The sequence below is a fragment of the Talpa occidentalis genome, unplaced genomic scaffold (genome assembly GCF_014898055.3).
Source record: "Talpa occidentalis isolate TD23 unplaced genomic scaffold, MPIMG_talOcc4v2.1 talOcc4.3, whole genome shotgun sequence".
NCBI lineage: Eukaryota > Metazoa > Chordata > Mammalia > Eulipotyphla > Talpidae > Talpa > Talpa occidentalis.
Genome location: NW_023603184.1, coordinates 38,058,781 through 38,085,091, shown reverse-complemented (window position 1 = coordinate 38,085,091; position 26,311 = coordinate 38,058,781). Strand labels below are relative to the sequence as shown.

The window sequence follows — 26,311 nt, the reverse complement described above, 5'->3', positions numbered from 1 at the left end:
TTCAAGATTCGCACCCCCTCAGGTCTTCAGGAAAGTTCCGGTATTGTGGTTAAGCTGCTCTGGTGCCTACTGCTTAGTTCAAGTCCTGCTTCACTGTTTGTTAATTGAGGTACCTTGGAGAAGTTACATAACCTCTTGATGCTTTTAAAATACCTCTTTGTGTTTAACAGAAGCTGCACTGTCCCTTCCTGCCCCTCTATATGGGGGTGGGGTCGGGGATGGGGGGCGTGGAGGGTATCAGAGTCCCCAACTTTTTCATTTTTGCCCTCCTTGTGTCCACTTTATAGCAGTTCGGCTTATCCCGCGCTTGCAGATGCACCGTCTGATGTGTGTCCCCAGGTCAGGGTCTGACCCGTTTTGATTTAGGGGCTGAAAGGTGGGTCATGTCCTCTTTTCAGAGACGCTGTGACCTCCCAGAAGCGGTTGGGCTGCAATGGATTGGGCCCCTCAGACCTGCCGGGGAAACCCTTGGCCAAGTTGGTGGCCCCGCTGGCTCCTGACACCCAAGGTAAGGGCTGGGGACTGGCCGGGGCGGGGAGGGACCATGCCCCGGCTCCCCCGAGCACGTGTCCTCCGCCCTGTCTTGATCTCTCTGTCTTTTTCTTTCTCTTGCTCTGTGTCTCCAGCAATCCCTCCATCTAATTCTCTCTCTTTTGTGCCACTAATCTCTCCGAGCCTTGATTTCCTATCTGTAAAATGGGGGTAACAGAAGCTACCATGAAGGGGTGTTTTGAGGAAGCGCAAATGAGATAAGAGGTTAAGGGCCTGGCTCATTCCAGGGCTCAGGGGCCAGTGGCCGTAGTGAGATGTGCTGGGCTCTGGTGACTCGGGCTGTTGTCGTCATACTCTCTCTGTCATTCTCTGTTTTTCTTTCTCTTCCTCTCCGTGCCCCCTGTCCGCCATGTCTCTCTGCCTCGTCTCAGTCTCTCTAGGTCTCTGTCCTCTGTCTCGATGTGGAAAATGCACAAGACTGGGAGTCAGGAGACCTGACTTGCTGTGTGATCTTGGGCAAGTCACTTCCCCTTTCTGGACCTCAGTTCCCCAATCTGTAAAATAGGGGTGCTCAGCCTTCCCTGCCTCCCTCCCTCCCAGGGACCATGAGAAATCCTCCAGCGAGGGTCTCCATCTAAGCAGGGTCATCTATGTTGTGGTTTTTGTTGCTGCCTCAGGACCCTTCTCTTCCTCTCTGGGTCTCTGGGCCTCTTCGTGTCTCTGTCCTGGCCTCTCTGTGTCTGCGTCTTTGTCTCCCTCCGCGGGTCCCAGCTCAGTGTTTCTGAGCCTCACTGGCCCCGCAGGACCACCTCATTGCCCTCTCCCCCTCAGTGCTGGTCATACCGCTGGTGGACAAGGAGGCTGGTGCCGTGGCAGCTGTCATCTTGGTAAGAGCCTACCCAGGAGGTTGTGGTGGGATGTGGGGAGGGGAGCAGAGGAGAGTGGTGGGTAGAGTCTGATTGGGTGTGTGTGTGTGTGTGTGTGTGTGAGAGAGAGAGAGAGAGAGAGAGAGAGACTCAAACTGGGCTGGCATTGGGGGAAAATGGGGATCCTGGAGGAACCTGGACTTCTCCCATAACTCAACCCACCCCCCAACCTAATGAGCTGGATCAAGTCACTGGTGCCTGAGGGGTGTTCAAGCCCCATCTGCAGTCCCCACGGCATTCTTGGCGAGGGACCCTGAGTGTGAGTCCTCATTGGCTTCCTCCTGGGTGGGTGGGACAGTGTCCAGAGAGGACACGAAGGCACAGAGTATGGGAATGCCAGTCAGAATTGGGGTGACTGGAGCTAGGAGGCTTGAGGACAGGAGGTACACAGGAGGTGCTGCTTGGGAAGGCAGCCAGCCCAATGGCTGAGTCTGCAACAGGGCAGGCTTTCTGGTTGGGGGGCCCATGCTCAGTGGAGGGGTACCTCACCACCTGGAGGAGTCCAGCGGCAACCCAGGGTAGAGCTTCCCCCTTTACCCTCTTCTGCCCCAGGGTTTGACAGAGCCCCACCCGCCAAGCCGGCGTGTGCCCCTTCTCCATAAGGAGGTGGGCGTTCAAAATATTTGTCCTGTCCTAGGAACCGAGGGATTAGAGCCTGAAAATCACCTTTACTGGGGATCTGGGTCCACTGAGGCAGCCGCCACCTCAGTAAAAGGCCAACTAGGGGGAGGGTGCAGACAGATAAATGAGAGGGTCTGGGTGCGCCCCAGGACTCCTCCTGAGCTCATTAAAATGGAATTAAAGGTTCCTGAGGCGCCTGACCTTTCTGGAGTGCTGGCCAGGGAGTGTGGAGGGGGTGGGGGTGGCGGCCGGTCCATGGGGAAAGGAGAGGAAGGAAGGGGCACTTAGCTTGCTCTCCTCATCGTCCCATCTGCCAGACTGAGGGAGATGCACCCCTACTTGGTTTCTCCCACAAGCTGCTCCCCGCCCCCCAACTTCTGTTCCCGCAGGGAACGGATCTGCTGTTGGCACAGAGTTCTCAGCGCGCTCCCCCCTCCCTTGGCCCCAATCTGTGGCAGAGCCAGTTGCTTTGAAGAAGGCCAGGGCTAGGGCCCTGCACAGGGGTGAGCTGTGAGCTGTGTGGGGGTGATTGCTCGGTCCACCCACCTCTGTTGCGGGAAAAAGGCGTGTGTAGGAGGGGTGTGTGTGCCAGGTTCCCGAGAAGGACTTCCTTGTGTTGGGGCTGTGAGGGCTGGGGAGGGAAGCAGCTCGTACGGGGGAAGATGTTTGGACAGTTATTTATCTCGTGGGTAGGATGGTTGCCATGACCACTGTTCACCTGGACTCAGGTTGAGCCAGGAGTCCAGACTATTCTGGAAGAGGAAAGGCCTCTGTGACTGGGGGTGGGGGTGGGGGGAAGGGGCATGGGGTGAGGTCACTTACATTTAATTCACCCTAGCGAAACACTCTCATGGAACAGAGAGTGGTCGGACCCATTTATGCCTTCTGGAAGCTCAGTAGGGGGGAAGGCAGGGAGGTCCTTGGGGCATTACAGCTCAAATGAAATGATGTTGCCAGCAGGTGCTCTGGCATCAGAGGCTGGAGCTGTGAGGGGGAGGCTGGAGGGGGAGGCTGGAGTAGCCTCACTGTGGAGACACCATCTGAGTGGAACTGGGGGGTATGGCTAGGCGGTCCAGGGCAGAGAAGAAGGGAGAGGATATTTAGGCAGAGAAAACAACAAGAGCAAAGGTGAGGTGGGGGAGGAAGGTGGTGGGAGTCGGGGGAAGAGTGTGATGGTGCTGAGGTGAGGCCAGGGGGTACCTGTGGCTTTGGCAACCAAGAGAAGTTCCTGACAACCGTCCCCTCTCCTCCTAAAATACCCACACACTGAAGAGCTCTTGAAAGCTATTTGGGTTGTTCATGTCCAGCCTTTCTTCCAAGCCTGCGCCGTCCTCTCCGGGACACCCCTCTCCCCAGTGCAGGCTCATGTGACAGATCCCAGCCCACTGCTCCTCCCCGGGGCGCCCAGAGGCAGCACAGGCACCAGCACCTCCCAGCTGCTACCAGATCCTGAGGGCAGAGGGTGCAGAGGGTAAAGGTGTCACAGGGCAGATCTCTGGAGAGAACTGATGTAGCAGCTCCTTCCTCAACCTGCCCCATGCCCCTCTCTGAGTTTCAGCTCTTGGCATTCATCCTTCCTCCCTCCAAGCACCCCCCCCCCAACCAATTGAAGACATCTTTGTTGAACACTGCCGGGCTCTGTGTGCTGGGTGCTGGGAACACAGCAGCGACAGGGACAGACAAGAGAGGCCAGGCTTTCGCACTGTCCAGTCTGCAGGGGTGAGAGAGACAGACATTAAACAATTGAACAACACAATACAGAGCTGCAAATGATGGCAAGCACCAGCAAGGAAACCAGGACATTCTGCAAGGAACTGGGGTCTGGTGGAGACCTGGTCTGAGGAGGACTCTCTGAGGAATGTGCCTGCTGGAGCAGGGCTGCCTGGGTGAATTCTGGGCTTCTGTGGCTCAGAGCCTGTAGCACCTTGATTGCAGAATCTTTGTGTGAAAAGACTCTTTGGTGCCGTTCTTCAGTTCTGGGATAATAAGTCCCTTTGAGGAATGGGCGGCCCTTGGTCTCTGGCATTTGATGCGTGATTTGTGCCCACTCTTCCCCCCAGCTGTGCCAGCCACACCAGCTCCTTACATGGGGATGGAGTATTCGTGCAATTAGCCACGTTGAACTTGGTGAGAGTGAGGGGTGAAGGGCTTTGCTGGGCCTTCAACCCTGTCTAGAGCACCAGTGCCCACTACTGAATGCTGCCTCTGTGCCCGACACGCCCCCTGATTAGCCAGGGTTGGTGCAAGTGTGTGCTCCTGTTGTGAGCAGAAGTCGTGTGTGTGTGTGTGTGTGTGTGTGTGTGTTGTGCGTTTGCACACGGGAGAAGCCAGAGGTGTGTGCTTGGCTCCTGTGTACGTGAGCTCAAGTATCCTGCATATGGAAGTGCACGTGGATGGTGTAGACACTGTGTGTGTGTCTGTGTGTGCACATGTGTGTGCATGTGAATGCATGTGCATCTCCATGGGAGAGCAGCACATGTGGGAGCGCTGAGGGGCTTCCTGAGCATGTGTAGGTGTGTTTGTGCACATGCTGGTGGGGATGAGCTGAGGCAGTTCAGGAGTGCGTGGTAGGGTGCAGGCATCTAGTGGGTGGAGGAGGACTCCTTACTTTGCCCCAGTCTTTTGGGGCTCTCATGCAGTCCCCCAGCTTTGTGCTGTGACCAGGCTGTCCTGGCAGCCCAGGAACTTGTTACAGTCATAACCCTAAAGGAGTCTCTCTTTTTCTCTAAGAGAAGGGTCCAGGTGGAGAAACAAAAAGGATGTTCTTCCCATCTGCTAACTAACTGTAAAATATTTATGGAAAGCTCATGGGGATGGTTCATCTTTCAAATCCCTGCTCATCCAGAGCTGAACCTTCAGCACTCTCCTTGCTGGCCCAGGCTTCCAACGTGCTTCCTGCTCTCTCCAGTTCACCCTCCACCACATGGTCCACAGATGCTTAAGTCGGCCAGGTTACTGCCCCAGGTTGCTGTCAAGTGAAAGTCTAATTCCTTAGCCTTGTACACAAGGCCCTTGCCTCCTGATGCCCCACCCCTGCCTGGGCCCTCCTCACCCCATCCCACCAACCAGCCAGTCTGGCCAGGACAGTCACCTGCCTGCGGTGCCCCCTCTTCAGGAATTATTCATCCTTCTCGTGCAGTGCGTGGAAGCCTCCCTGAGGCCACCCACTCTGTCTTCCCATAGCCTTTAGGTCCCCACCCACCTGGCCTGCCTTCCCCTTCTTCCTCAGGTATGAAATTCTGCACCCCCTAATCCTGTTCCCCCACTCCATCCTCCAACAACCAGACTGTGAGCTTCCAGAGAGCCTGCTGGTCTCCCCCTCTCCATCTGCTCCTGGCAGGGGACTTAGAGTAGAGGCAGGCAGGGGCTGCTGAGTGGGAAGGGGAGATGAAGGAGGGACTCCAGCTCAGGCCCTGTGGGGAGCCCCACAGGTGGCAAATAGCTCTGAGTAGGCTCCGGAAACTGGTGGGGAGACTTGCTGGCAGGGCCTGCAGAAGGTCCCAGACTGCACCCTTTCCTCTCTCATTTTCCTCCCCAAGTACTCACATAGAGTGGGAGAGGGGACATCACAGGGTACGGAGGATGGGCTGAGGGGAATCCTGGTAACTGACACAGGGAACTTGGAGAGGGATAGGATGGTGGGGGTGGGAGGTGGTGAGAATGGATCTGGAGAGGGGAGGGAGTAGGCAGAGAAGGGGAGGGAGTGGTGGTGCATTACCAACTCTGCCACTCTCTGCTCTGTGACTTTGGACAAATCACTCAAACTTTCTGGGCTCTAGTTCATCTGCTTGGTAGAAGCTTGCCCTATATGGTGAAAAGAATCCCATGGAAGGGAAAGTACTTCATCACTCCATCCACCCATCCATCCTTCTAAGTTTTTTAAGCACAGCAGTTGCATCCTAAATGTCAGAACTTTTCCCTTACCCCAGACTTAGGGGCAATTCAAACCCCAACTCAGAAAAGATGAGCTAAAAGGTTGCGACAAATACCACTGATTCCATAATCAGGAAGGGTTCCATGGGCTGGGTGGTGAAGGGAGTCTGAGGGTACCCTGTTCTCCCACTACACACCAGCATTGTGCTGTTGAGGGACAATGACTGAAAAAGCAGAAATCAGAAAAGTTCCACTTCTTTGAATTAGCCCTAGAAGTCTTCCTGGAGGAGGGGATTTTCTTGGAGGCATCTGCTTGGTCAGAAAGATGGGCTTATCGTTGAGACCCACAGACTGGAGGATGTATGTGTTGTGGGGACAGTTGAGTGCTGGGTATGGGGAAGGCACTCTGGCAGGGACAAGAAGCTAGAAGGCACAGGTGGTTCTCCTCCCATGTTCCTCCAGGTACACTGTGGCCAGCTGAATGACAGTGAGGAGTGGAGCCTGCAAGCTGTGGAGAAGCATGTGAGTGGGGGTAGGGCTGGGGGGTGGAGAGGTGAGGCTACTGAAGACTGACAGGGGAACTGGGCACAACAGTCTACCACCTTTGGGCGAGTCATCTAACCTCTCTGAGCTTTGGTTTCACATCTGAAAATAAGGATAGTGGTAGGATCAGTGCAAACACCTGTCAGTAAGCAGGAAGTACTAGCTTCATAACCATCTAGAGGCTTTTTCCCTTCCCGAGATTTATGATTTTGTGCCTGTGGGTGTGGAAACAGAAGTTTGACCCAGTCCTGTCCTAGAAAAGTCTGGGGCCTAGAGGTGGAGACAAACTCTGCACTTGGGCTCATGGACCAAGGACACTCTAGGCCAGTGGGTCCTACAGGAGAGTGATTTGCTGAGTTTGGTACTGGACTGGGGCCGATGGGCACAGAATCAGAGGGGACAACTTGAGCAAAGGCGAGTAATTGTCGGGGTGTGAGCTTGGTAACTAGGTGGGCTCAGTGGCTCACCCACCTTTCGTCCTGCCCCAGACCCTGGTAGCCCTGCGGAGGGTGCAGGCCCTGCAGCAGCGCGGGCCCCCTGCGGCCCCAGAAGAGGCCCAGAATCCCCAGGAGGGAGCGCCTGGAGACCAGAAAGGCGGGGTTGCGTACACTGACCAGGACCGAAAGATCCTGCAACTGTGCGGTGAGGGTCTGGCCCCAGGGAGGGCAGAGGGCGGGGCAGGGTTGAACGGAGAGGGGCGGGGCCTCGAGTGGGCGGGGCCGACTGTTGAATGGGCGGGGCCCTAAAGCAGGTGGGCTGGGCTGGGCTGGCAGGTGGATCCCCACGCGCTGCAGGCTTAGGGGCTCTGGGTCGTCTCTGACCCGCGCCCCACCATTGTAGGGGAACTCTACGAACTGGATGCCTCGTCCCTGCAGTTCAAAATCCTCCAATACGTGAGTCCCTGTCCCCTTCCCACCCTACTCCCCAACCCATCTTCTTCCAGCACCCAGGTCCCGTGAGCCCTTTCTCATCGTTCAGATTTCGATGCCCCGGTCCCTCCAGTCTCCTCCACTAAGCCCAGGAGGCTCAGAGAAGCCAGAGGGTGGGAAGTGAAGGTGCCCGGGCTCCACGGTCAGCCCCTCGCTCTGTCCCTGTCTCAGGTGCAGCAGGAGACCCAGGCATCCCGCTGCTGCCTCCTGCTGGTGTCCGAGGACAATCTCCAGCTTTCCTGTAAGGTGAGGACCCAGGTCCACTGGGTGGGGTGAGGCGAGTGGCTGTCCTGGGACCAGTCGCTAAGGGGGAAAATCTTGCTTTTCCCAACCTGTCCTCCTCAGGTCATGGGAGAAAAAGTGCTGGAGGAAGAGATCAGCTTTCCGGTAAGTCCTGGGTTCCTCCCTTGTGTTGGAATCTTCAGAAGCAGCTAAGGCCAGCCAAGCGTGACTGGCTCTGCCCTGAGGGACTGAGAGGAGTAGAATCTCTTGGAATCTGATGAAATTATCTGGATCTTGGGATCTACTTAGAAATGTTACAAGAGAGCACAACCGTCCATGATCAGGACCCGTGAGAAGAAATGTTCAATCTAGAGAAAGCCTCCCTGGGGCCAGCTCACTCCTGTTGGAGCAATTCTGGATGTGGCTGTCTTAGAATCAGTTGCGACTGATGAGAACCGTGGGTTCTGCTTTCCCTCTCTCCGGGTTAGGGAAGACCCCCGAGTCTTCCGTAGGGGGTTCCGGTGAGCTCCTGCTCTGCTCCTCAGTGCTGACTGCACCATTTGGACTAACTAAAGAGGTTGTCAAAACTTCCACAATTAGCGGGGAGAGTCTGAGGCTCCTTGACCTGGAGAAAGCTGGGCCCTGACTCAGCCTCTCTTCACTCCCCAGTTGACCACAGGACGCCTGGGCCAGGTGGTGGAAGACAAGAAGTCTATCCAGCTGAAGGACCTCACCTCAGTAAGCTGTGGACTGGCTGGAACAGGGGAGCAAGCAAGGGGAACTTGCTGTCCAGCCCCCAGAGCCAGGGTTTCTGGGACAGGGCAGCCAAGGCATGAAGGAGACAAAACCTGGGGATTTGGTACCAATCCACCCCCGTGTTAGCGTTCCCCCACCCTGCGTGGGTCCCTTAGAATGACCTGTTCCAGAGTGTGGGGGAGGGAAGAGTGTTCTGACCCTGTTCTGACTCGACTCTCCCTTACCACCCCCACTTTGCAGGAGGATGTACAACAGCTGCAAAGCATGTTGGGCTGCGAGCTGCAGTCTATGCTCTGTGTCCCTGTCATAAGTCGGGCCACTGACCATGTGGTGGCCTTGGCCTGTGCCTTCAACAAGCTTGGAGGAGATTTGTGAGTCTGGGTTGGGCCACAGGGATCAAGAGACGGAGCTGAGAGACTGAGTGGTGCTCTGCTGGGGTAACAGTGTGGGAAGGGTGCTAGGCAGGAAGTACTGTTCCAGCCCTAGTGGGCAGGCTAGTTTGTCAGTGCACCCATGGGATTGAAAAACCCTCGCAGCTAACGGAGGCATGGGTAATTTTTGGCTCTCCATGACCCATTTGGCTTATTTAAAGTCATGTTGAGGTCCAACCCAGTTTCCTTCTTTTTCCCCCACTTCCTGCAATCTGGATTATCCACTATTAGGATATTGACTCCACCCCCCACCCCACTTGCCATGCCCTGTTTTGGCATTGCTGCTGGGAGCTGCCTGATGGAAGGTGGTGTGCTCTGGGGTGGTGAACTCTCTGGGACTCTCAGAGCATCATCAACACAGTGGACAGTGGCTAAAGGAAACAGGTCTGTGCTAAGCTGAAGGGCTTTAGAGGTACTGACAGGGCAGCTGTAAGAATCATGTGGAACCTCTGGTCCAGAGTGGATAGGACAGAGTCAGGTAAATAGGCCTATCAGGAATCATAGCTCAAGAACTGAGGTCAGATTTGGGGGACTAGAAGTGTTACCATAAATAGATTTTATGTCCTATACCAGCTCATTCATTGGTAGTAGCTGGTGTTGAGAATGGATCTTAGTTTAATGAGAAACAGTGCTGTGATTGATTGGCCTTGTCTGCCCTGGGTGCGGGTGCAGGACACAAATACCATACTTGGTCCAGTAGGCCTAGGAGTTTGTGCTGAGTCATACAGGCAGGGAGGAGCAGGCAAGTGAGGGGTCGATCTCAGTAATGGATGTGAACAGCTACTGACATGATGTTTGGCCCCTGGGCCCAAGCAACAGGCTGGGCTTGAGGGCCAGCTCCTACAGGAAGTGTGGGGACTAGAGATGTTGGGACTTGAGAAGCCCATGCCCAGGGATGGGGCAGTGATCTGGCAGGGACCGGTCTGGCAGCAGGACTCACTAGCACAGAACTCTGTGTTAGAGGACCCCAGGGAAATGAAGGCAGGGCCTGCGGAGGCAGGGGGGGATGCAGGATCTCTGTCATTGGTTACTGGCGGGCATCCTCGTGGTAGAAACAACACCTAATGTGTCCAGCTCTATGCTGGTCAGATGGCCTTGGGAAGGGCCTTGGGGAGGACAGTGCAGAGTGAGTGGGGGTCCAGGCAGGGCTCTGGCATGTGTAGGACTGGGTTCTGAAATGGCCTGGACCTGGAGCTGGAAGAGAGGTGGTATCAGAAAGGAAACAAGATGGGGTATTGGTGACAGCCCTGAGGCCTAGGGCGGAAGCAAGGCGGTGTCTGGTCCTATATATCTCAGGGAGAGTGCAAAGTGACTGCAGGAGCCAAGGTAGGGCTCAGTTCAAAGCAGTGACTGCAGAGAAGCTGCCTAGAACCCAAAAACCAGGGATCCAGAATCACTTCAGTTGGGAGGGCGAGAGGGCAGAGGTAGGGCACACTTGAGACATTTAGCAAATACCTTCCTTGCTGCCTGTACCAGGTTCTGTACTGGGCATGCAGTGATATGGCATGATTCTGCCTTCAAGACTGGAAGTGTATTTTCAGGGCACAGAGGAAGGAAGATGGGAAAGGTATTCTAGGCAGAGCAAACAGTGTGGGAAAAAGCACGACAGTATGAAAGAGCTGAGGGCCTCTCAGGAGGATGAGGATCTTAGTGTAACTGAAGCTGAGTGATGCTCATAGATGAGAGGAGAAAGGTGGGCAGGACCAGACTGAGGGCCTCAAATGCCATGGTAAGGAAGGTGGGCTGAGACACAAGATGGTGGGATTGGGAACTTAGACCTGAGTCTCTGGATAGCCAGAATGACAGGAACACTGAGGCCAGTCAAAAAATAGGGAAGGGCCTAAGCAGGGAAATCTGGGGGCAGAGAAAAGGCCAAGATGCTCTCCAACTGGAAGGACCTACCCAAATCCTCAGCCCAGGTCTCCCCCCCCCCAGTTTGATCCATCCAGCCCTAAAAGCAACCTGGTGACAAGTCATTTTGTGGCCCTATTGAATGACCTCAATAGTATTTGGGGTTGATCTTGTCAGACAAGAGCTAGCTCTGTGAGTAGGATGGACGCAGCCCTCCCCTCAACCACCTTAGGATTTGTGGAGGCACCAAATTAGGGTCCCAAGTGTCCGGGGGAGAGTAGGACAATGACAGGAAGTCTAATCTGAAGTCCGGGAGGGGAGGAACTGGGTGGGGGAAGTGTTGTGTCGGGGACAGAGACCAGAGACATGGCTCTGGCTTCACGAAGCAATAGTCTGAAGAGAAAAACACATTTTTGTCAGAGGAGGATTACAGTCCTTCCCTTTGGAACTCCCAGCTTGAGGGGGACCTCACCCCAGCCATTTGAGGGTGAGCGGTCCCAGTGCAGGACAGTGGCGGCTGTGGTGGCTTCCTGAGGGCAATGGAAGTGAGGACACCTGGTGAGAGGAGTCTGTCGGCTGCCCCCTGTGTGACCCCGGCGCCCTCCCCCAGGTTCACAGAGCAGGACGAGTCCCTGGTCCAGCACTGCTTCCACTACACTAGCACTGTGCTCACCAACACCCTGGCCTTCCAGAAGGAACAGAAGCTCAAGCGTGAGTGCCAGGTGAGTGACCCGCTTGTGCCTCTACCTCAGGGACAAAGTTACCCAGCTTTCAGCTCCAGAGAGTCATTCACAAGGGACAGCCCATCTCTTTCGGAAAGGTAGGCAGGCAGGTAACTTGGCGCCCTGGAGCCCTCCCAAACCCAGCAGGCCCTGTGTGCGATCCCCCTCTAGTGGTCAATGTGGGTACTGCAGACACCTCCGCTGCCTAGAGCCAGCGGGGAATGCGCACCTGAAACTCCGGACATTCCCAGCACCTTCACTGGGCTCCTCCCACTTCTGGACTTAGTAGCTGAATGATATAATTCAGCTATGCTGGTCTCCAGCCTGCCCAGAGAGCCTTAGGGCTGTCGGATGTGGCGGAGGGGTGGTGTTGAGAGGGTGATCCCCTGCAACCTGAACCCCTATGATCTCCATTTCCCCCCTTCCAGGCTCTTCTCCAAGTGGCAAAGAACCTCTTCACCCATCTGGGTGAGTGCAATAAACTCTTCCACACCTGGCTGTAGGTGGGGGAGTGGGGCTGGTGTCTTGGGGAGGAGAGGAGGGGGTGTCTGACCTTGCCATATGGGCCTGATCTCACCACTGCCTCCCCACGTCCCTCCCACCCCGTCCACAGATGATGTCTCTGTCCTGCTCCAGGAGATCATCACAGAGGCCAGGAACCTCAGCAATGCAGAGATGTGAGTGGATTTATCCCGGGGTGGGGCAAGAGACTGCTCTGCCTCTCCGTTCTCATCCCTCCGCTCTCCCTTCATCCCCCTTCCCTGCCTTCCTATGGGACTCGTCGACTTTTATGTGCTTCTCTATTTCATGCCTGCCTCCCTCACTAGACTAACCTCCAATGACAGCAGAGCGGGGCTCGCTTTGCTGGCCATGGGTCCTCAGTTCCTAACACAGTGCCTGGCACATAGTAAGTGCTACCACAAAAAAAAAAAAAAAAAAACTTCTTTGGGATGGACTAATGCCTGGATTCAGCGGTGCCATGGATCCCCCCTTCCAGGCTTCAGAAATCTGGGCTTAGCTTCAAGTCCTGAGAAGTGGGGGGTGGTCAGAGAGAGGTGTCTGGGCCCTGTGAACCAAGCCCATCTCCCCACAGCTGCTCTGTGTTCCTGCTGGATCAGAACGAGTTGGTGGCTAAGGTGTTCGATGGAGGTGTGGTGGATGATGAGGTGAGGCTGGGCAGTGCAGTGTGGGGGGTGTGTGTGTGTGTTCCTTATTCTGGGGGCCCGGAGCCCCCAGAGGGCTCTGGGAACAGGGACAAGGACAGTCGACGATTTCTCTGTGGCCAGACTAACTTCTCCCCTCCTGCTCCCTGCCCCGGCAGAGCTACGAGATCCGCATCCCCGCGGACCAGGGCATCGCGGGCCTCGTGGCGACCACCGGCCAGATCCTGAACATCCCGGACGCTTATGCGCACCCACTTTTCTACCGCGGCGTGGACGACAGCACCGGCTTCCGCACGCGCAACATCCTCTGCTTCCCCATCAAGAACGAGAACCAGGGTGAGAGTCCCCGTGGTCTGGACCCAAGGGCCTTGCAGAGGGAATGGGCGGAGCCCAGTGGAGGGGCTTCCTCACAGCCCCAGTGCCCTGGAGGGCCCTGGGCTTGGGACGTCCCCTGTGACCACACACCGGCCAGTCCTAAGCCCTCTCTGGCCCCCAGAGGTCATCGGCGTGGCGGAGCTGGTGAACAAGATCAACGGGCCGTGGTTCAGCAAGTTTGACGAGGACCTGGCCACGGCCTTCTCCATCTACTGCGGCATCAGCATCGCCCATGTGAGCAGGGCCAGAGGCCCGGGAGCAGGACCCTTTGTTCCCCTGGCACTGGCTCTCCTTGTTCTGTCCAAACAGTGGGTTCCCTGGCCTGATGATAGGTTGTCATGCAACCTTACGTGGCCTAAAAATTGGGGAAATTGGGCAGACTGGCTGTCCTGTACAGTTAGCTTCCCAGGATCATAGGAAATCCCAGTTGTCATTATTAATCCCCTTTTCTGGAAGCAGTCTAACCCAAGCCCCTGACAGCTTTGTTTTGTGAAATGTTGGATCAGGAGTCGAATCCCTAGATCCCTGATGCTACCCTAACCCTGGCCCTAACGCTAACCCTAACCCTAACCCTAACCTCCCTCCTTAGTTCTCATTCTCTGCTGTTGCCCTCAGGCCCCATCACTGAAGACTGGGTGAGGCTCAGGAGGGGGGTGTCCTCTTAGCATTAGATAAATGCTAATGAGCAAGAGGAATCTGGATGAAAGCTGGAGGGGGCTCCCTACTCCAGGCTGGGGCTCAAAGGGTCAGCATGAGACAAGAAGGGGACTTCTTTGTGACCCCCTTTGTCCTAACCCTGGACACTCTGAGATTTCACAGCCACCTTGTTGTGCCCCATCTTCCCTCTCTTTTCCCCCAGTCCCTCCTCTACAAGAAAGTGAATGAGGCCCAGTACCGCAGCCATCTGGCCAATGAGATGATGATGTACCACATGAAGGTGAGGCCCCCATAGCACTTCTGCCCTGCCCAGAGCCCCAGGGTCCCCACAGTCTTCCTGGTCCTCTCCATCCCTTCCCAGCCCCCTCAAATCCTCAGGGGCGCAGGACCAGGTTGGGCTTTCTGATTATTCTGTTCAATAAGATAGATTCAGAGCAGTTCCAGCCTCCTGCTCCCCTTTGGGGCAGCCTCTTTTCCAAGCAGTTTCTGATTGAACCCCAAGGGCCCAGGACCCAGCCTAGGGAAGAACTTGGTCAGCCAGATAGCCTCCATTTCTGGGAATAATTCCCACCCTGGGAATTATTAAAGGTTGGGAAGCCCCCTTAGGGCCCTGCCCACAGCACCCTTAGCTACCATGGTCAGGGGGCCCTGAGTGACTGCTGACTTTCCATTCCATTCCAGGCCTTGTGCCGGAAAAGCAGTGCTTGACTCTAGTGCAGAGTGTGTGGTGGTCATTGTTCATTTGAATGTTTCCTCTTAACTGTCCAAACCGAAGTATCTTAGGCTTTGTGGGTAGGGGCACAACTTCAATAGAAAGGATTGAGGTGAGATCTTGGGATGCTTCTCCCCAAAGAACTAATACTCGAGTTAGTGTCTATAAAGGCTGCCAAGGTTTGGGTGTGTCATGAAGGGTGTTCTCTGTCTTGACCAAGGATAGGCTAGTATAGATGGGGGTGGCACAAGGAGGTACAGTGGGTGGGTCACAGGGCATGAGGGGGAATTTGAAGGTGAGGACACTGGATGAGGTGGAGGTCATCTTCTAATGCCCTTGCTGACCCCCTCTAGGTCTCAGATGATGAGTACACCAAACTTCTCCATGATGGGATCCAGCCTGTGGCTGCCATTGACTCCAACTTTGCCAGTTTCACCTACACCCCTAGATCTCTCCCCGAGGATGACACTTCCATGGTGAGCGGGCCTCTCCCACTTGACTGTGGAGACAGAGATGTGCAACTGAAGATTTAAGTTAGATGTGCATGGGGGGCTCCTGGCAAGACAGAGACATCAAGGAAGGTTCTAGAGTCTCCCTCAGAGATGAAGTGGGTTTGCAATCTGTCATCATGGGCCGTAGGTGTGTCTGTCCAGGGGCCCAGGACCTATACTGAATGATCTTCAAGAGGTTCTGGGAACCCCGTATTTCTAAAAAATTCATGGTTCTGAGAATGCTTGACTATTTGATGGCTCTGTACTTAACATTTAAATATCTAAGACTCCAAAATTTCGAGTGTGGGACTTGAAGAAGGACCGAGGCAGGGGTCCCATCCTCAAATTGACGGTGTCTCTGATCCCCTGCCCCCACCTCTCCAGGCCATCCTGAGCATGCTGCAGGATATGAATTTCATCAATAACTACAAAATCGACTGCCCAACACTGGCCCGGTAGGTGCCCCCAGGCCCCCACCTCCGCGGGCAGGCAGCTCTGTCTCTGCCTCCCCTGGTCCTGTCATCTCACCTCTATCGCCCCCAGAGTTTTGGGAAAGAGTCTCTTTGAGGATGACTTGGGAGGCCCAGAGTTGAGGGATGGGGAGGATCTGTGTGTGAGAGGCAAGTCCCAGACATGGGACCACGAGGAAAGGAAAGAATGGGTAGAGCCTGAAGCGTTTCGGGGCGGGGCAGGGTGGAGAGCCTGAGGCCCATCTTCTCCCCCATCCTCTCCTCCAGGTTCTGTTTGATGGTGAAGAAGGGTTACCGGGATCCCCCCTACCACAACTGGATGCACGCCTTTTCTGTCTCCCACTTCTGCTACCTGCTCTATAAGAACCTGGAGCTCACCAACTACCTCGAGTGAGTAGCTGCTCTTCCCTCCCATCTGCAGCCCCTGGGGCTCAAGCGTTTCCCATGTGGATGACATTTTACCTGACCCAGCACGTGGGACTTTCTTAACAGCCATAAGGAAGGCTGCGTAGCCCCAGTTTCCAGGGTGGACTTGCTCAGGATCACATACCCAGGAGCCGTGAGCCTGGCAGACTCACACCACTGCTTCCTTCCAGGAAGGGGACCCAGGAGTCCCCTGCTCCTGCCTGGTGGCTTCTGGATCTCACCCAGCTGTCGCTCCCCTCTCTCCTCTGTCTCCCAACCAGGGACATCGAGATCTTTGCCTTGTTTGTTTCCTGCATGTGTCACGACTTGGACCACAGAGGCACCAACAACTCCTTCCAGGTGGCCTCGGTGAGACCCCGCCCGCCTCACAGTGGGCACACTCCCTGGGGTGTCTGGGAGCATTGCCCCTCCAGCTGACAAATGGTGGGAGCTGGTGACCCCAGGAACCAGTTTAGAGACAGCAGGATGCTCCCCCAGAGTTTGCACTGAGCTCTGAGGTGGGAGTGGGGGAGGGAGGGGGAGGGATGGACAAGGCTTAGCTTCACATAGGGGATACTTGGATCTGGATTGGTGATGGGGTTTTCCTGGATTTTTCTAGAAATCTGTGCTGGCTGCACTCTACAGCTCCGAGGGCTCTGTCATGGAGGTACCTTCCCCCTCCCACATCTCTACCCCTCCTCCTCCCAGCAACTCCTGTTCCCAAGCCCTGCTCTGCAGACAGGCTGTGAAGCTGTGCTCACCCCCAGGGCATGTCTAGCTCATTTTCCTGGGTAGGCCAGCCTGAAGGGGGGGGCCCAGTGTGGATGGGGGTGCAATTCGGGCTGCAGCTACTGCTGCAGCCCAGGTCTGCAAAGGAATTTGTATTGAACACAGTTCCTCATGTGCCTGGGAATGCCCTGGCAGCCCTTTCACCACCGAGCCTAGGACAGGCTCTACTCCCATCACACTCAGCTTTGCCTTCAACTGTTTGGCTGGGTCTCCCTGCCCTCAGGTAGGGGTTCCCTGGGTTGGAACAAAATGGAGACACCTCTGAGTTCCCTGCACTTGGCCCAGAGCTTGGCACAGAGTGGCAGCCAGACTTCCAAGGTCATTTCACCCCATGCTGTCTCCCACAACACCCCTTCAGAGACCAACTCTGCCTGCACACCCCCAGAGATAAGGGACTCCTGCCCTCGTGGGAGGCCTGCCTTTGCCCTCCGCACCCTGCAAGTGACAGCTCTTCAGCGTCAGGAGACAGGAGCTCTGCCCTCGCCTCATCATCACCTCTCCTTGTCAGCAAACAAATGTTTGCTGCATGAATTAGTGTCTAGGACTCTGAGGGATCATTTGAGAATCACTCCAATTTGAGAGGCTCTCAGAGCATACCCTGCCACATCCCTCCATGTGACAGCTAAGGAACTGGAGGCTCAGAGCCGGGAGGGAACTTGCCTGGGTCAGACAGAGGGTCAAATCAGAACCCAGAAAGGGAACTGGGACTTCTGACTCCCACCTTGGCTGTTCTGCTCACCTTGGGGGTTGAGGCTGGACCAGTCCTGCTCTTCTCTTGGCATCAGTGATAAAGTGGGTCCCTGTCATTCTTTTCCCCTCACCCTTCAGAGGCACCACTTCGCTCAGGCCATTGCCATTCTCAACACCCACGGCTGCAACATCTTCGACCACTTCTCCCGGAAGGTGATGGCATGGGGGGTGGGAGTGGGTAGTTGGGGGTGGGGTAGTGGCTGGAAACAGGAGGAGCCAATGGTTGGATGGGTGGAGGCTTCTCAGGGCTGGGGTAGCGGGAGGGAGTGTCTGGCAGGAGGCCATGTTACCACCCCTTCCCCCACCCTGCCTTGGCCCAGGACTATCAGCGCATGCTGGACCTGATGAGGGACATCATCCTGGCCACGGACCTGGCCCACCACCTTCGCATCTTCAAAGACCTCCAGAAGATGGCTGAAGGTGCCTACCTGTAGCCCTAGCCTTGGTGATGGGAAGGACTAAGAGGGGGATTGGCCTGGAGAACATCTCCAGGGGTTCAGCCTATCCCCTTCCAGCATCAACCCACTAGGCAGACCCAGCACCCACCCCATGGTTCCCATACAGGGAGTGGAACCCCCCGCACCACTTGGAGATAGACCCTGGGGGCCTTGCCCTCAGAAAAAGGGGCCTGGAAAGCTGGGTCTCTCTCCTTGACCCCATCCTCTCCCCCTCAGTGGGCTATGACCGAACCAACAAGCAGCACCACAGTCTCCTCCTCTGCCTCCTCATGACCTCCTGTGACCTCTCTGACCAGACCAAGGGCTGGAAGACCACGAGAAAGATAGCCGTAAGTGCCCCCGCCTCGGAGGCTGCCCCACTCTGTGTGGCTCCCTGTGGCCTGAGCACCCTCTCTGTGCTGACTTCAGCCTGACTGTATGAGGAGATAGAAAGCTAGATTATGTCATGGTGACAGATAAGGTTCTGAGAGGGATATGGACTCTGCTGGAGTCAGAGCAAAGGGGAGATTGGTGGAAGGTGGAGCAGAACCCAACCACTCTTCCCTATCGGGGCTCATCCCTGTCAGGCTAGGGTTGGTGAGGACAGGCCCTCTTGGGAATAAGTTATGGGAGGAGCATGCATGGATGGATACCACTCACAGGATGTGATGAGAGTGTTGGTTTTATAGGAGCTGATCTACAAGGAATTCTTCTCCCAGGGAGACCTGGTATGTGGGGAGTGACCTCAGGTGTCCAGGTTGGGAGAGGGTTTTTGGCCTGGGGCTGGAGGGGGATCTCCATTACCTGGTGATGTGGGGAGGGGGCTGCTAATGGGATCGCCATCACCTGGTGGAGGAAAAGGGCCAGGCTGACTACTTGTGCCCACAGGAGAAGGCCATGGGCAACAGGCCAATGGAGATGATGGACCGCGAGAAGGCCTACATCCCCGAGCTGCAAATCAGCTTCATGGAACATATCGCAATGCCCATCTACAAGTGAGTGAGCTCACGGGGATGGCAGGGGCCCCTCACAGAGAGGTTGGGTGGGGTGGGGCCAGCTCTGGTCATCACAGCAGCCTGGTCCAGCTCCAGCTGATCCACCCCTCTGCTTCTGGGCACAAGCTTGCCCCTAAAAGGACCCTTCACTTCATCCTTGATTCTCTCCAGAGAGACTGTTATGGTCTCCTTGGGGGCCTAGTCATATGCCTGCTCCCTTGTGGAAGTTTGACATGTGCCATAACCCTGATCTTTCTTGAGGTCCTTTCTTGAGGTCCGAGCTCTGGCCTCTAACCCTGCCCCCACACACCCACAGGCTGCTGCAGGACCTGTTCCCTAAGGCATCAGAGCTGTATGAACGCGTGGCTTCTAACCGTGAGCACTGGACCAAGGTGTCGCATAAGTTCACCATCCGCGGCCTCCCGAGCAACAACTCGCTGGACTTCCTGGACGAGGAGTATGAGGTGCCTGAACTGGATGGCACTGGGACCCCCATCAATGGGTGTTGCAGCCTTGATGCTGAGTGAGCCCCTCCTGGGTCCCTTCCCTGCCCAGGCCACCTCCCACAGCCCTCCACTGGCCTGGCCAGAAGCGCTAGGACCAGAGCCATGTGTTCTGGTTCGAGACCAGGACTTCCCATGTGACCCTGGGCAATCACTGACCTTCCCGGGCCTCAGCTTCTCTTCTCTATAATGAACACAAGACTTTTACCCTCACCAAGACTTTAATTTGTCCTCTGCGAGCACAGGGTGACCAGTGGGCAGTGGGTCTTGCTCTGGCCTCTGACCTTGGCAAGTCCTGCTTAAGTCACTGCCTCTCTGAGACATCCTGAATGGATTCTCCTGGGCCTCCTTCCTGCCCCACCAAACCTGTGCCCTTTTCCCCTCCCCAGGGTCTCATGCAAGGAGGTGGATCATCTGTGATCTTATAAACAGTCGTTAGCTCTGCTGGAGGACTATCAACAGCCACCGGGGCCGAAGGTGCCCCCGAGGACTGCCACTGTACTTATGTTGGGGATCGGGACCCGGGGAGATGCAAGGGACCCACAAGGAGGCAGCTCAGTGCTCTGAGGAGAAGAGGCTCAGGGAGAAAGTGGGATGGGATTGGTGGCAGGAAAGACCCCTAGGCTCAGAGACAGGCCCAGGCTGAGCCAGCCTCCTGGCTGTGTGACCCTGAGCAAGTCCCTTCCCCTATCTGGGCAAAGTCCCCTCCCCTATCTGGGCAGAGCAGGAGGGGAGACAATTCTTTCTCTAAGACCCCATTTAGATCAAAGTCCTCATAGCTCTGTGGAGAGGACATGGGATGTCCCTGCCACCCTAGAGCAGAGAGCCGACCCTGAGTCCCCCAGTGGCCCCTTGAGAGTACCCCTTTAGCCAGAGCCACGCCCCCATTCCTGCAGCCAGAGAGGGACCCGGCCTCAGTCCCAGAGGGCTCATCTCCCCTTCAAGGCCATATCCACCCGTGCCCCGGGGCTTGGGAGACCCCATTGGGCCGGGCCTCTTGGGTCATCCTGGACTCTGGCTTCTCCCTTCTCTGTTTTGTTCTGTATGTGCTGTGGGGTGGGGGAGGGGGCCACCTGCCTTACCTATTCTGAGTTGCCTTTAGAGAGATGCATTTTTCTAGGACTCTGTGCAACTGTTGTATATGGTCCCGTGGGCTGACCGCTTTGTACATGAGAATAAATCTATTTCTTTCTACCAACCCTCCCCCTTGGGGCTGTTGGCAGACTTTGTGTGCGGGGTTGGGGGAAACAGACTGGGGAAGGCAAATGCCCTTTAGAATTTCCTGGCTACTGGAGCTCCCACCCGTGCTGCCCAACCCCTCTTCTGAGAGAGTCATCGACCTGTTGGGGTGCTCCTGGGCCAGACAATGGGGGTTTAAGGGTGGAAAGCTATTGAGGAGACCTGGGCATGGAACAGACAGAGGATGTGTTGGCTGGTGAAGACTGTGCTGGGAAAGGAGGAACAAGAGGCAGAAACAGACAGGCTGCCCAAAGGAGAGAGCCTGGAGCTTCTCTGAGACACTCTGCTGGCCTTGTCCTGAGTGCTCATACAGCCAGAGTCTGGGCCTCTGAACCCTTCTTGGCCAGAGTTGTCCACTTGGATTCCCCTAAATCCCATATCCCAGTTTTTCTGGGTCCTGCCAAAGGGGTACTCTGAATGTAACTCTGCAGCAATTGCAGCCCAGACTTGTGTCTGCAGGGTTAGACTTGTGTCTGCTCTCCTGACTGTGAGCCTTGCCTCTGCACAGGTGGAGAAGGCAGACTCCAGACTGGGGGCCGTGTGGAGACTGACTGGCAGTCTCCAGCCCTGTCCTCTCACTGGCCTGCACCCCACCTTGTCTACATCAGTAACCATTGATTATTGCAGGCTGGGCATCAGAATTTCCTTCGCAGGTGGAGGGAGGAGGGAGGCCTGGGGGCAGATGAACAGTGCCGTCCTACCACACCCGCAGCGCTCCCGGGGCCGTCCTTGCCTTTGGGACCACAGAGGCTTTCTGCTTCTCCTACCCCACTGCTTGTCCTGGTTTGAGGTCTTCTCTTCAGAGCTGAAGGGTCTCACGGCTGATAGCTATCTCTTGGGGACCTGGGGCTCCAGGCCCCACCTTTGCCCAGACCCTGTCTTGGGGTCCCCCAAGAGGACTTTGTCCTCTTACAACTGAGCAGTAGGCCCCAGGTAGGGTGGTGGTCAGTTTCTGGTGCAAGGCTGACTGGGAATGGTTATTGTGAAGATGCCCCACTGACACCAGTGTCCTGTGGGCTGAGTCAGGTGCTCATCTGCCCTGTGATCCCTGACCCTGAATGTGTGTGCCATTCCCTCTTCCATAAGCTTTGGGGCTAAGGGGAAGCACCACCTGGGTCCTCAGCCCAGAAGCATCTGCTGTCTGTCTCCTCCCAACCCTCCCTTGATGCCATTCCATCCCGTGAGGCCCTTGCTGTGACTTAGCTCCCCTTGCCACCAAATTGAGTGGACAACTCACAGATATTTCCTTGTGCACATGTGACACTGAGCTGAGGTTTGTCCTTTTCCCTCCTCTGTCCTGTCTATTGTTTCTCCCACCTGTCCAGTCTGGCAGAAGAAACTCAGATGTGGGCCATGACAACATAACCAACTCCCAACTGAGTGGTTTCCTTTTACACAGGATTCCATTCTCTCATTCTGTAGCTAAGGAGCCTAGGATTGGGAGGTTAAGGCATCGACCCAGGTCAGGAATAAGCCCTGTTTGCCTGACTCCCCTTCAAGGAAGAAGACAGGAGAGCAGGCTCTTTGTCTCGGTCTTGGCAGAGCTGTCAGGGCTGGAGACGAAGGTAACGAAGGTGGGAAAGTGGGCTGGGGCCTCCAAGAAGGATCTGGGCTCAGTCCTGTGTGCCTGAGTTGCAGAGGGAGTGGGGAATGAGAAGGGGCTGTGGGGAGTGAGAAAAGAGATAGAGGAGGCTGGTGCTGCTGGTCATGGCCACCAGGTGGCAACCAACCCCTACTGTCCACTCCTGCCCACAGGTTGGAGAGGGCTAAATGTGGGGGGACATGATGGAAGGACTAACCCACTCTGTTCTACTCACTCACAGCCCCTCTCATCCAGGGAGGTATTCTTACACAGACACACACAGATGCCCACACTCATTCTCTTATACACATACTCTTCACCAGATTTTATAGTCTACATGGGATACACCCCATGTAGGATCCACAGGGAAAATAGGAAATGTCTCTTGGGGTTTTCTGGCACCTTTAGATGCTCCCTGAATAGGACTGAAGTCCATAAGTTCTATCTGAGTGAGCCATTGTCCCTTGGGGGCTACTGCCTGTTGAGTGGCCCCCTCTGCAGAAGGCTCCCAGGGAAGGCAACACCAGCCTTGTGATGGGCATGGGCAGAACCCCTCCTCTGGGCGCAGGTAACTACAGAGAGCACTGCAGGCTTCTTTGTGTGCCATCAAGCAGGAGGGTCAGAGTAGGGAGGAGCTGGGGTATGAAGAGGCATCAGGAGGAGGTTAGGGTTCCTGGGGGGTCTTGGAGTTTGGATGGGGAGGACTGGGTGTAATAAGGAAGTTTGGCTCTCAAAAGTGCTAACTTCCACCTGGGCAGAGAGGTTTCTCTTAGGAATCAAACCAATCTCATGTAATCACATTATGATTTTATGGGGGGAAGGACCCAACATCACAACATGAGCATACAATTCGGTGGACAGCAGAGAGAGGAGGGGATTGAGTCACTAAGAAGAGTCCCCGAAACCAGCTGGAGAGTGACCAGGTGAGGGGTCAGGAACTCCCCTGCGGCATCAGCTTGCCTGGGCGGGAGTGCTGCTTCTCCAGGCAGAGCTTCCTGAGCAGATGCCAAATCTGCAGAAGGCTTCACAGACCTCAGGGCATCGAGTCCAAAGGTCTGAGATTGACTTCATGTGGTTCCTATATATATACAGCTCTCAGCAGAGTATTAGCAGGACCACCTGTTAATTTTAATTTGGACTTGGCCTTTCAGCACAGCCCAGGCTTTTATCCCTCCTTGCCTCTCTTGTGCCTGCTTATCAATGTTTTGTGAACAAGTAGTTGCTTTTTAATTGATAAGTCACTCCATCTCCATTGCCCCCACCTCCCCATCAGCAGAGATTACTCTATCAATACATACAACACTGGGCTAGGAGGTGAAGCCATTGCAAATAGCCCAGGATAGCTTTTGCAGGGTGGGGGGAGGTGAGGAGGTGTGGGAGCTGTGCCCAAAGCCTCAGCCCGCCCTCACTGCTTGGTTGCCCAGTCTCCAGCCTGCACTGGGGAGGGAAGCACAGCAGGGGTGGCAGGGGTGACTCAATGGGGTGAGGTGTTCCAGGAGAGGATACGGAAGAGTTACTGCCTCAAATGCCATCTCCTGGGAGGAGCCAGCTGCAGGGAGGTGAAGGGCTGGAGGTCAGCTCTGAGCAGGAGCTGCGCCCTTGTCTCTGGATAGGATCTGAAGAAAGGAGGGAAAGTTGGGGTTAAGGAGGAAGTGAGGGAAGAAAGAGGCAGGATGACTGGTGTGGGAGGATCAAGAATGTCTGGGAGGCCTCCTGCCTGAGAGAGGTTTGCCCTGCTGGGTCCTTCCTCCAGAAACACAAAGAGTTGTCACTATGTCACCAGCCTGGTAACCATGAATTCCTTGTCCTTACCCTGTTGATCCTCACTCTGGTTGTTTATCTTTTCTTTCAGACAAAACCAAAAGTCAAGCAAAACAAGCTAAAACCAAAATGGAGGTAAAACTAAATCAAGGGTAAAGCCACAACCTCATTATGGTAAAAAAAAAAGCACCCCCACCACCCCAGGCTGTAACAAATCCTTTCAAAACCAAATTTGGAAGCAAAGGGTATATAAATGCTGTTCCTAAAAAATTTCAGCCTATTTCTCTAAAATCCTGCTAATGCAGGCCTCTGTGGCAGTGAAGTGCTTAAGTCTCAGCACTACCAAGCTATCACCAGCCACTATGGCCTGAGTTTGATCACCTGCCAGCCAGGGAGCTACCCACATGATGCAGCAGACCTTTCCTGTCTTGCCTACTGCTCCCCTCAGCAGTGTATTTCATCTGCCTGTTCTGCTCCCCATTCAGTCTCTGGTGAATCCTCTCACCCCCTTGCATTTCTGGCCTGCACCCCAGTTCTTGTATGCATTAAAAAAAAAAAAAAAAAAAAAAGATCCTGCTAATGCAAACCTTTTAGCCTTTCCCCGTCCTTAGTACTCCCATCATAAATCCCTGCTTCCCCCCAGGCCGGGGAGATGGCCATGGTGACAGTAATCCTCTATGTCCTCAGGTTTGCCAGCACCTAATTAAGCCTAATTTCTTTTTAACAACTCTTGTATCTCAAGTGTTAACTTATAAGTGGCAAATAATAAGCCTCCACCCAAATACCTGTCAATTGGCAACCAAAAAGGGACATGTTCACTCCAAGCAATGCAGCCCTCTCTGCTTCCCACCCGTGGAATGGTTGGCCAAGGTAGTGTGCCAGGGCCGACCTTTTCAGCTGCTGGGAGGAGCAGCAGTTGCTTGTAAGACTCAGCTGCCCACGGCAAGCTAACCCACAACTGGGAGTATTGGGACTTCCCTGTAGTGAAGAAGTCATTATCTTGGGATCTTCCCTTTTTCCCACTCATGGCATTAACTGCCTATGAATACTCTCTATTCATGAAAGGACATATTTTCTAGCAGGGAATCAACAGATTCCATCCCCTGGGTATGTCTCACTCCAGATTCTCTGTCACCCATCATCTGGTTACTTTGGTGACAATCTGTATCCTTCAAAAATAAAAAGCAAAATATAAACAAACAAAAATTATCACCACCCTAATAACCATAAATTCCTTGTCCTTACCTTGTTCATCCTTGCTCTGCTATTTATCTTTTCTTGCAAACAAAACTGAAAAAAAAAAAAAAAAACCCAACAGCTAAAACCAAGATAAAAGTAAGACTAAAACAATTAATAGAGACTAAATGAACAAGTGAGTCAGTGAACGAATGGACCATTGAATGAATGAATGAGTATAAGTAAGACAGACTGAATAAAGACGTTAATGAGTGACTGGGTAGATAAGTAAATTGATGAGTGAATTGATGAGGAATGAATGAGGGAGGTTGGGTCTACGAGGATATAGGTGGATATTAGGGATGCACGGTCTTAACATCCTCGCTTGGCTCAGTGTCCTGGGGGAGGGGAGTCTCAGGCATATGTATGGGGGAGGTGTCCCAGCCCATGGAGGTATTGAGGGGTTAAATCCTGCCCCTGGTTTCCATTGGCCTCCATCTGACAGTTGAAGTACCTGCAGGGCCAGTTGGTGCTGCAAAAGGTCACCAGGGTGACTGCCCATCCCAATGTGGGAGAAGCTGGTGACCATGAACCTTCATGGGGATGGATTAGAATCTCTCCTTCCTTGGGGAAACCAGTAGGACATGGATGGGAGCTTGCTAGAGAAGAATGTGGCATTCTCAAGCCTGGGGGGCTCCCCTGGTCCAGGCAATGGGAGTAAACGAGGTGGTCAGAGTCCATCCCCCTCCTGAACTTTAGGTGAAGGCAGTTCATGTCCTAGGACACCACCTCCCAGCTCTCGTGCCACAGCCCCATGTCCCAGAGCAGTGGCAGTGTTCAGAGCAAGTGGAAACACCAGTCCCTGAAGGGCATGAAGGGCTGCCAGGAGCTACCTCCCCATCTCAGCGAGATGAGACCCCCACCTTGCTCATTCAGGGCGCTGACCCTGCGGGTGTGGGACAGGATGCACTCCATGCTGGGCTTGGAAGCCGGGGAGGGATGGGGCTACAAAATGGATGGAGATATATTCTGTTCTTTGTTTTTGTTTTTGTTTGCTTTTCTCCTCCATTTGTGTGGTACATTTTTTAATGGAATTTATTTTGAAAAGTTCTTTGTAAGATGATACCTAATTACAGTCTTGTCATATAGTCATTATTTTAGTGTGTCGTTCCAATTGTCTGTACTGTATGCAGCAACATTCACAGGGTTCTGCAGAAGGTCGGGTGCCTGGGAGTTTTCCTTTTAATTCGTCCTGTGGCCCTTTTGTATGCACCTTCTCCTTAGCTGTTTGCCTTAATCGCTACCGTCTTGCTCTCCAGAGCAGTGAGTAAAACACAACCTTTGGAATTTATGATGTTAAAAAACAGTATTTTATTGATAATAAAATTTGAACTGTTATGATCCTTAATAAAACCCAAACAAGGAAGAACAGGAGAGGGG

General features: G+C 54.6%; 1 protein-coding gene across 7 annotated transcripts in view; it reads left to right on the top strand.

The window, feature by feature from the left end:
• PDE2A (phosphodiesterase 2A) overlaps positions 1 to 26,311 on the top strand; it is an 82,160-nt gene that overhangs the window by 46,738 nt on the left and 9,111 nt on the right. For 4 of the 7 annotated variants that reach the window (XM_037522914.2, XM_054699515.1, XM_054699512.1 and 1 more), the window contains 27 exons: positions 399 to 508; positions 1,324 to 1,379; positions 6,375 to 6,434; positions 6,944 to 7,097; positions 7,296 to 7,348; positions 7,556 to 7,630; positions 7,730 to 7,771; positions 8,276 to 8,344; positions 8,603 to 8,733; positions 11,255 to 11,366; positions 11,795 to 11,834; positions 11,980 to 12,043; positions 12,460 to 12,532; positions 12,688 to 12,865; positions 13,026 to 13,138; positions 13,764 to 13,841; positions 14,627 to 14,749; positions 15,149 to 15,219; positions 15,502 to 15,624; positions 15,921 to 16,008; positions 16,259 to 16,306; positions 17,257 to 17,331; positions 17,499 to 17,598; positions 17,853 to 17,965; positions 18,305 to 18,343; positions 18,504 to 18,610; positions 18,927 to 19,545. In XM_037522914.2, the coding sequence (XP_037378811.2) occupies positions 399 to 508; positions 1,324 to 1,379; positions 6,375 to 6,434; positions 6,944 to 7,097; positions 7,296 to 7,348; positions 7,556 to 7,630; positions 7,730 to 7,771; positions 8,276 to 8,344; positions 8,603 to 8,733; positions 11,255 to 11,366; positions 11,795 to 11,834; positions 11,980 to 12,043; positions 12,460 to 12,532; positions 12,688 to 12,865; positions 13,026 to 13,138; positions 13,764 to 13,841; positions 14,627 to 14,749; positions 15,149 to 15,219; positions 15,502 to 15,624; positions 15,921 to 16,008; positions 16,259 to 16,306; positions 17,257 to 17,331; positions 17,499 to 17,598; positions 17,853 to 17,965; positions 18,305 to 18,343; positions 18,504 to 18,610; positions 18,927 to 19,137 (2,506 nt within the window). In that variant the 3' untranslated portion in view covers positions 19,138 to 19,545. Of the gene's footprint in view, positions 1 to 398; positions 509 to 1,323; positions 1,380 to 6,374; positions 6,435 to 6,943; positions 7,098 to 7,295; positions 7,349 to 7,555; positions 7,631 to 7,729; positions 7,772 to 8,275; positions 8,345 to 8,602; positions 8,734 to 11,254; positions 11,367 to 11,794; positions 11,835 to 11,979; positions 12,044 to 12,459; positions 12,533 to 12,687; positions 12,866 to 13,025; positions 13,139 to 13,763; positions 13,842 to 14,626; positions 14,750 to 15,148; positions 15,220 to 15,501; positions 15,625 to 15,920; positions 16,009 to 16,258; positions 16,307 to 17,256; positions 17,332 to 17,498; positions 17,599 to 17,852; positions 17,966 to 18,304; positions 18,344 to 18,503; positions 18,611 to 18,926; positions 20,312 to 26,311 lie in introns of those variants that run through there. The other 3 variants (XM_054699513.1, XM_054699514.1, XM_037522912.2) reach the window with 3 other exon arrangements.